General features: G+C 43.0%; 1 protein-coding gene across 1 annotated transcript in view; it reads right to left on the bottom strand.

The window, feature by feature from the left end:
- Positions 1-539: 539 nt before the first annotated feature.
- Positions 540-10,048, bottom strand: part of LOC311121049 (cell surface A33 antigen-like) — a 9,687-nt gene continuing 178 nt past the window's right edge. Inside the window, exons 1-7 of the mRNA XM_084195588.1 lie at positions 9,682-10,048; positions 5,582-5,748; positions 4,364-4,577; positions 4,027-4,191; positions 3,814-3,930; positions 2,708-2,840; positions 540-2,616 (exon numbers count right to left, since the gene is read on the bottom strand). The exon at positions 9,682-10,048 is cut by the window's right edge and continues 178 nt beyond it. Coding sequence (XP_084051714.1) covers positions 2,190-2,616; positions 2,708-2,840; positions 3,814-3,930; positions 4,027-4,191; positions 4,364-4,577; positions 5,582-5,748; positions 9,682-9,730 — 1,272 coding nt within the window. The 5' untranslated portion in view covers positions 9,731-10,048 and the 3' untranslated portion in view covers positions 540-2,189. The remainder of the gene's footprint in view (positions 2,617-2,707; positions 2,841-3,813; positions 3,931-4,026; positions 4,192-4,363; positions 4,578-5,581; positions 5,749-9,681) is intronic.

Genomic DNA, 10,048 nt, shown 5'->3' with positions numbered 1-10,048 from the left:
ATAATCTGTGCAGAATCTCGAACAGCATTAATCACTTGCATTATGTGCTTTTGATGTAATCTCAACTGCAATCCAGGTAATTCGGTTGTGCTATTAGATGAAGCACAGTGATAACATATTAAGTCGTATAAAAATAAATATCTGACATTGGATTCCCATTTGAACTTTGTTGTGCTTTTAAATGGTTGAAAGCGCAGTGATAACACATTTAGATGACAACTAAACCAAAAACCAGACATTGTTTTTACATTGATAATTTTGTTGTGCTTTTAGATGGTTGAAAGCATAGTGATAACACATTGGGAATTCAACGAGTAGTTCGTTCCACCGCTTTTACAAACTAATCGACGGTACCACCGTAGGCTAATCTGTGAGAGAGATAAACGAGACAACGGTCCCACAACGAAGAGAAATTAGTCAAGGTGCATTGCTGCCCTCTGTCGTTTCTTTAGGTTCTGTACATTCATTTTCTAGAGCGAAAGAGAAAGAGGCAACATTATTTTGTCTGCACTGAAACCACACACACTGGGGCCTTGCAATAGATACAACATTTGGCTTTAATATAAATTAACTTTAATCCCAATGAAAACATTTGTACACTGATTAGAAACATGATACATTTTTAATTACAGGTTTATAATTTTACCATCACATCTAACCAAAACCTCAAACATTTTATGTTTTAACTAGTTAAATTGTGTCCCTGTACATTACAAATGCATAAAAACAAAATAAATGTTAGACATTTTTGGCAAAGATTAAAGGCGAGATTATCTACCCTTCCCTAGAATTAAAAACAAACAACTCCTCATTCAGACAGACAGACCCATTTAATAGGTCGTGACCCAATAAGGAAGAAAGCCACTTCCTATGCACCAGTTTAGTGAGTATGTTGTCTGGCCTCAGGCTATAATGAGGAAGTGAAACGACAGGCACATGCCACACAGTGAATCTAGTTTCTCTCTCTCTTCTTAAATGGGGCTCTAGGTTCTCTTTCATAATGCCTGATCTCTCTCTCTCTCCAAAAACAAGTCATGGTTTGAATACGTTAATGACGACTCACCTGAGACACCTGACACTACACTACTCACAGCTGAAGAACTGTGTATTAACAAGCATCATGAAGCAACATAGATGTACAAAACAGAACACAGTACTTCTAAGTAATAAAAACAACTATTAAAAGGTTAACAACTTTATTAATTCAATGTAACCCCAACTTTTCACATTAGAGGAGGTATTAGCAATCTACAGTTGATAAAAACAAATAAACCGTCACCAAATGGCACGTGGTTCTCAAACGGACAAGACCTGAGATTGACATAAAAATCCAACCAACAGTAGACAATAAGGCAGGTGGCAAAATCAATTATCCAATAAGCTACACTGAGAATTGATACACAGCGTTTTTCAGGCAATGGCAGCTTGTAACAGCAAGCAAATTGAAATTCCGATTTAAAAAAAATCCTCATTGAAAATACTAAATGGCACTTTTCAAATCTTGAATCAGCATTTCAATTCGCTTTCTGACTACTGAACTGTCACCAATTTGAGGCCACGTGCCTTCAATCAAAGGACTTTACATAGATAACAGTGATACAATGCCGCTCCATCTTTAGTCATCATAGTCTATAGCAGGGTTCCCCAACTGGCGGACCCTTTTATCTGGCCTCCCAAGTTTTCTGAGCAAAAAATACATAATATATATTTGTATTTTTATCATTTTTATTGTTGGACATAAGACTGTACAAACCCCAGGAAATCAGCCCCAAGTGATTTTATTTTTTGGAAATCTGTTCAAGTTTTCCCACATATAAGAGAGAGATATACAGTATATGTGATCGTATACAAATGTAAGCAAGGTTATAAATTATTATATTTGTCGTCAAATATGATATATGTTTTGGCATCTTGCAGTCAATCTGCAGTCTACAAATGATTTGTAATTATGTTCCGGCCCTCTGACCTTCCACTAAATAAAAAAATAATCTAGTTGATGATCCCTGATATATAGGCTTTAAAAAATGTTATGTTGTGTTTATCGTTGTTCTATTATTTATGTAACTAAGTTCAGCCTAGTCGCTAGCCACTTTGTGTAGCCTAACCTAGCTACTATGTTTACGCTATTTATTTATATTTTGAACCACTCTAAAAAGAAGTTCCCTTGCGGGAAAAATAAAGTGATTATATTATATTCTATTTGTAGAAGGCTTAGCAGGTTTATTGGCCGGTACACTGGGCGGTCTGTCACGGTCATCATAGGGCTCATCATAACGGTCACTGTACCGTCCGCCGTCGCTGCGTTCATCGTAACCACGGTCACGGTCGTACTGGTCACGGCGGTCAGAGGAGCGGTCGTCCTGGTTCCTGCGGTCACCGTAGCGTTCGCGGCGGTCATCGTAGTCGCTGCGGCGGTCATCGTAGTCGCTGCGGCGGTCATCGTAGTCGCTGCGGCGGTCATCGTAGTCCTTCTCGCTGCGTTCCTTGTACTGGTCGCGCCGGTCCACGATCTTCGGTGGGTGGTCGTCGTCATCGTCGTCTTCCGTGCTGCGCGTCTGGCGAACCTCGCCGTTCACCACGGGTTTGATGTCGTGGAACTCCTCCCCCTCTGGAACCCTGAGGACATATCAGAGGACAGGAGACTCAGCACGCTGTCTGTTCTCACCATCTCAGCTCTCCTGCTGTGTGTGTGTCAGACCATACGTACCCCATAGCGTACTCCTCTGCTTTCTCCTCCTTCTTCCTGCAGCAGCAGCAGTAGATGAGGATGATGAGCAGCACCAGAGCACCAACCACAACGCCTCCAATGATACCTGCTGTTGAACCCATGTTCATAGACGCTACAGGAGAGAGATGAGAGGAGAGGAGAGGAGAGGAGAGGAGAGGAGAGGAGAGGTGAAGATGAGAGGTGAAGAGGAGAGGTGAGGAGGAGAGGAGAGGTGAGGTGAGGAGAGGAGAGGAGAGGTCAGGAGAGGTGAGGAGAGGAGAGGAGAGGTGAAGAGGAGAGGAGAGGAGAGGAGAGGAGAGGAGAGGAGAGGAGAGGAGAGGAGAGGAGAGGAGAGGAGAGGAGAGGAGAAGAGGAGAGGTGAAGAGGAGAGGTGAAGAGGAGAGGTGAGGAGGAGAGGAGAGGTGAGGAGAGGAGAGGAGAGGAGAGGAGAGGAGAGGAGAGGAGAGGAGAGGAGAGGAGAGGAGAGGAGAGGAGAGGAGAGGAGAGGAGAGGAGAGGAGAGGAGAGGTGAAGATGAGAGGTGAAGAGGAGAGGTGAGGTGAGGTGAGGAGAGGAGAGGTGAGGAGAGGAGAGGTGAGGAGAGGAGAGGAGAGGAGGAGAGGTGAGGTGAGGTGAGGAGGAGAGGAGAGGAAAGGTGAAGAGGAGAGGAGGAGAGGAGAGGAGAGGTGAGGAGGAGAGGAGAGGTGAAGATGAGAGGTGAAGAGGAGAGGTGAAGAGGAGAGGTGAAGAGGAGAGGAGAGGTGAGGAGAGGAGAGGAGAGGTGAAGAGGAGAGGTGAGGAGGAGAGGTGAGGAGGAGAGGTGAAGAGGAGAGGTGAAGAGGAGAGGAGAGGAGGAGAGGTGAGGTGAGGTGAAGAGGAGAGGAGAGGAAAGGTGAAGAGGAGAGGAGGAGAGGAGAGGAGAGGTGAGGAGGAGATGTAGAGGAATATACATTTCTATTGATAAAATGTGTCTGTATGTATCCTGTTACAGGACCAGCCTCATGTGATGGTTATGTTGCCTCAGATCTGAACATTTGTGTTAGCTCCCAGAGATAATGCCTAAGCTTTAGCTCATCAGGCTAACACAGTCTCGTGTTGCACACTCACGTGGCATGACAGACAGCGTCAGGTTGCATTTGGTACTGCGGATCTTATTAGAAGAGGTACAGACGTAGTATCCTGAGGATTCCATGGTGAGGTTGAAGAGAGACAGAACACCATCCTCTGGAAGAGATGGATACAATGTGTTAGGTCAGGGTCAAGGTCATATCAACATACATATGAACTCAAACTGAACAAGCACACACAGACACTACATACTCTCCGTTGTCCTGGGTGCAGGTGCTCGGGGCATGTTTTTGACGTCGTAGCCCTGCCACTTGTAGATAGGAGGAGGAGAGCCCTCTTCAGACAGACAGGTGAGAGTGATGTCCTGGAAGTACTCTGCCCTCCCATTGATCTTACAGATAGGCACAGAGGGAGCCACTGTGTACACAATATTTTTGCAATGTTAGGTTAAACACTATCATCAACATGCGACACTTTACGGATTTCTAAGGTTTATTATGGAATAAAGCGGAATGAAAGCTACATTCTAGGGTTTATTATGTAATATTCTGTAATTCTACTTCATTCTATGGAAGTCATTGTTTTTTACCCAGGACCACCAGGCGGGCGGTGTCAGCCAGCTGACCCTCGTCATCCTTGGGGATGGAGACCCGACACTCGTATTGTCGGTTGTCCTGGAGACCGATGGAGGAGAGCTTCAGGTTGGCTATTCCTTTAGCTATGTCCTGCTCCAGGGAAGCTCTTCCGTCATACCTGTCACTGATGTCCAGATCACCAGTAGAGTAGTAGGATAGGATGGATATCTGGAAACAACAATGTCAACAACAACAACAACATGTACAACATGGGCTCCCGAGTGGCGCAGTGGTCTAAGGCACTGCATCACTACAGACCCCCTGGTTCGATTCCAGGCTGTATCACAACCGGCCGTGATTGGGAGTCCCATAGGGCGGCGCACAATTGGCCCAGCGTCGTCCGGGTTTAGCCGGTGTAGGCCGTCATTGTAAATAAGAATTTGTTCTTAACTGACTTGCCTAGTTAAATAAAGGTAAAATAAAAAATAAAAAATGTTAACACAAATTCTAACCTCCCCTGTTATTGGTAATGGTGAGAATGTAGCATGTCTTGGGGGTATGATCTTTGACCCTCTAACTTTCTCACTCATCATTATTCACGATTCATTCAGGATTACCCGTAATCATGGTAGCGTCCACATTAATGTAGATGTATTTAGAAACATCTTCTATTCTTATTTATAATAAAAGTGACAATTTACCATTCATTTCTATTGGGCACCAAATATTTAGATTTTAGTCATTTAGCAGACGCTCACAGTTAGTGAATACATACTTTTTTATACTGGCCCCCCGTGGGAATCGAACCCACAACCCTGGCGTTGCAAACGCCATGCTCTATCAACTGAGCTACATCCCTGCCGGCCATTCCCTCCCCTACCCTGGGCCAATTGTGCGACGCCCATGAGTCTCCCGGTCGCGGCCGGCTGCGACAGAGCCTGGATTCGAACCAGGATCTAGTGGCACAGTTAGCACTGCGATGCAGTGCCTTAGACCACTGCGCCACTCAGGAGTAATAAATAATCTGAAACACAACCAAAACGAACTGCAGTTAGTGCATACATTATTCTTTTCATACTGGCCCCCCGTGGGAATCGAACCCACAACCCTGGCGTTGCAAACGCCATGCTCTATCAACTGAGCTACCTCCCTTTATCAAGGGGATCAATAATTGAACCCCACTGGACGTAATAGTCAGGGCTGGTCAGAGCAGTTTCTGGCTGATTTATTACCTCTGGCTCTTCTGGATTGTCTGCTTCTGCCAACCAGTATATGATGACCAGACTGTTGGTTGGGTTCTTGGGTTTGAAGCTGCATGGTATAGTGATGTTGTCTCCCCTGGCGAACTCATAGATACGCTCAGGGATGGACACCTGTAAAGCTACAGTTGTGGACACGACTGGGACAGAGAGAGACAAACAGGAGGACAGGACAGGAAGAAACAGGGAGACAGGAAGACAGGTTTTACAGACACTGGAGGCATAGAGCTGTAGGAGGTGAGCACTGTTAAGATTAAGTGGTGAATAATGGACGGAGTCAGGAGTCAAATCGGGAAATGCAGAGTTTATTCCTCACAGCAGTTGAATGCGCTAACAGCGCCACTCGAAACAGGTACAGGGGAAAACAATCCAACCTGACCAAACACAAAATACAACAACCGTAATGAAAAAGGGGAAAATCAACCCTGGCACAAAACACATGAGCGAGTATCTCAATGAGCGAGTATCTCAATGAGCGAGTATCTCAATGAGCGAGTATCTCAATGAGCGAGTATCTCAATGAGCGAGTATCTCAATGAGCGAGTATCTCAATGAGCGAGTCTCTTCCCACAATGAACAATCACTCACAAAGACAAGGAGACAGAGCGAACACTTATACCCATACTAATTAGGGGAATGAGCACCAGGTGTGTGTGATTGACAAGACAAGACATGACAAGTGGAGTGATGAGAATGGGAGCGGCAGTAGCTAGTAAGCCGGTGACGACGAACGCCGAAACCTGCCCGAACAAGGAGGGGAGGCAGCCTCGGCAGAAGTCGTGACAGTGCTTTGTAACACGAAAATTAATGGCAAATGAGCTGCCACCAACTTGAAGGAGATGAAACCTTAAAGTACCACAAGAGAGGAATTATTATTTTTTCAGACTGAAAGATAATGCCCATGATGTTGCACAACAATTCAATAAGTAATTGTTTTAGTCAAAGTATGATATATTTGGGCTTGAAGTGGGAAATCCGAAGTGGGGACTTTGAATATTTTCCGTGCCAATGCTGTGTGTTTCCCCTATGACATGATGTGCTAATACATTTTCAGTCTACATTTCTTTTCAGGGTTGGGTTTTATTTGAATGTTACCACCCACCAGCATGGCATTGTATGTTAATCAGAAACACCTGCAAAGTTCTTCCTCTTTGCGAGTCGCGACTGAGCTGAGCCAAACAGCTTTTCGCCGTAGCGTACACTTGGCCACCTGAGCCATGGAGCTAATTAAAATAGAATTTAGGTTTTTGTACCTCCACTTTTTTTATTTTACCAGTAAATGAACATAATCCATTGGATAATTTGAAAATGTTCAGTATTAAAAATAAAACATTATAATAATTTAATATATATACAGTTAAAGTCGGAAGTTTACAAACACTTAGGTTGGAGTCATTAAAACTCGTTTTTCAACCACTCCACATATTTCTTGTTAACAAACTATAGTTTTGGCAAGTCGGTTTGGACATCTACTTTGTGCAGGACACAAGTAATTTTTCCAACAATTGTTTACAGACAGAATATTTCACTTATAATTCACTGTATCACAATTCCAGTGGGTCAGAAGTTTACATAAACTAAGTTCACTGTGCCTTTAAACAGCTTGGAAAATTCCAGAAAATGATGTCATGGCTTTAGAAGCTTCTGATAGGCTAATTGACATAATTTGAGTCAATTGGAGGTGTACCTGTGGATGTATTTCAAGGCCTACCTTCATCATGGGAAAATCAAAAGAAATCAGCCAAGACCTCAGAAAAAAAAATGTAGACCTCCACAAGTCTAGTTTATCCTTGGGAGCAATTTCCAAACGCCTGAAGGTACCACGTCCATCTGTACAAACAATAGTATGCAAGTATAAACACCATGGGACCACGCAGGCATCATACCGCTCAGGAAGGAGACACGTTCTGTCTCCTAGAGATGAACGTACTTTGGTGTGAAAAGTGCAAATCAATCCCAGAACAACAGCAAAGGACCTTGTGGAGATGCTGAAGGAAACAGGTACAAAAGTATCTATATCCACAGTAAAACGAGTCCTATATCGACATAACCTGAAAGGCCGCTCAGCAAGGAAGAAGCCACTGCTCCAAAACCGCCATAAAAAAGCCAGACTACGGTTTGCAACTGCACATGGGACAAAGGTCGTACTTTTTGGAGAAATGTCCTCTGGACTTATGAAACAAAAATAGAACTGTTTGCCCATAATGACCATCGTTATGTTTGGAGGAAAAAGAGGGTCGCTTGCAAGCCGAAGAACACCATCCCAACCGTGAAGCACGGGGGTGGCAGCATCATGCTGTGGGGGTGCTTTGCTTCAGGAGGGACTGGTGCACTTCACAAAATAGATGGCATCATGAGGATGGAAAATTATGTGGATATATTGAAGCTACATCTCAAGACATCAGTCAGGAAGTTAAAGCTTGGGTCTTCCAAATGGACAATGACCCCAAATGGACAATGACCCCAAGCATACTTCCAAAATTGTGGCAAAATGGCCTAAGGACAACAAAGTCAAGATATTGGAGTGGCCATCACAAAGCCCTGACCTCAATCCTATAGAAAATGTGTGGGCAGAACTGAAAAAGCATGTGTGAGCAAGGGGGCCTACAAACCTGACTCAGTTACAACAGCTCTGTCAGGAGGAATGGGCCAAAATTCACCCAACTTATTGTGGGAAGCTTGTGGAAGGCTACCCGAACCGTTTGACCCAAGTTAAACAATTTAAAGGCAATGCTACCAAATACTAATTGAGTGTATGTAAACTTCTGACCCACTGGGAATGTGATGAAATAAATAAAAGCTGAAATAAATCACTCTACTATTATTCTGACATTTCACATTCTTAAAATAAAGTGGTGATCCTAACTGACCTAAGACAGGGAATTTTTACTAGGATTAAATGTCAGAAAAACTGAGTTTAAATGTATTTGGCTAAGGTGTATGTAAACTTTTGACTTCAACTGTATATGCAATCATATCATGCAATTATATCATTTATAAAATGGTCATATATATTTACACTACCAGTCAAAAGTTTGGATACACCTACTCATTCAAGGGTTTTTCTTTATTTTTACTAATTTTTACATTGTAGAATAATAGTGAAGACATCAACACTATGAAATAACACCTCTACCTAAGGTTAGGGTTAGCTACTAGGGTTATGGTACTAAGCTAACATATGGAATTGTTTTAAGATGGTCATATAATTTAGCTAATTGATTTGGAATTTTAGGACCCCTAAAATAATAATAATACAATTATTTGATAACATTTTGAATTTGGCCGTTACTACTATAGCCCATAGAAATCATTGAATAACATATTCATAAATGGCAAAAAAAAATAGTCATAAAATGAATCATAAGGAATAAGGTTTTGACGTGTGTCATATCTAGGAGATAAGAAAGCTCAGGAAATATTTAAGCTTTTTTTGTGCATATTTAACCCCTTATTTTTGTCGGCACAAAACTACCTCCATACTTCCATTCGTTTGTATGGATTTCCTTCAGACGAGTCCAAAACAGTTTGTAGGGCCAAACCGTTCGGATGCTTCAGACGTTTTCGTGAGAAGACCGATTTCCGGGATGTCTCATGGTCTGACAAACACAGGTGTAGCTCGGACACCTTCCACGGCAGATGCGGAAGGCCGACATAGGCGTATGCGGTTGATTGAGACACAGCCCATGCAAAAAAAAACGGATATCTCTCGTTTAAATTGATGGATTTTGACTGGGCTTTTTTTTTTTTTATTATGTTACTTAGATTGACGCACAGGTGCATCAACAAACTGAAGGATTTTTAAATGCTGCTGCTCTCTGTTTCTTCTTCTCTGGACACTAGGCAGTAAATACAAAATGTATTGTATTCTTTTACTTTCTGCTTTTTCATCAAATGTAAGTGCATCCTATTCTACCAATTGTACAAAACAAGATGAGCTGAACAAGTGAGGTGACGCCGATACAGTAGAAATGTCTATAAAGGAGAGACATTTCCCTAAAAAACACATGGGTGTGGCTCTTGCAGTGTAACATAGAGACATTTATGAAATTATATCAGATCAGTAAACTCACCGAGACAAAGTAAAACCCCAGCAAACATCCCTTTCTGCGAGGCCATCATCGATAAGTAACAGTTAAGACCTCGCCGGTCATCTGCGTTGTTTTTTGTAGGCTAGGGACCGCGGACAAGACCTTGGCCAGGTAGTAGGCTCACTAGGCTGAATACCAACACTTGTGCTCAGTGTGTTCCTGGCTGTGAAGAGGACTTAAAAATGAGTGACGTTGTCATCTGCCAATCAGAACGTCGACATTTTGCAGGTAGCGTTCTCTGCCCGCCCTCTTATCTTGTCGCCACATGCCCTGTTATTTTGTTTCTCTCACAAGACTAACCTTGCTCTCTTTGACTCTACACTTTGTCAAGAGAAACCTGTATGCTCTT

Source organism: Coregonus lavaretus (assembly GCF_964263955.1).
Source record: "Coregonus lavaretus genome assembly, contig: HAP1_SCAFFOLD_1012, whole genome shotgun sequence".
Lineage (NCBI taxonomy): Eukaryota > Metazoa > Chordata > Actinopteri > Salmoniformes > Salmonidae > Coregonus > Coregonus lavaretus.
This window is presented reverse-complemented; position numbering and strand designations above follow the sequence as displayed.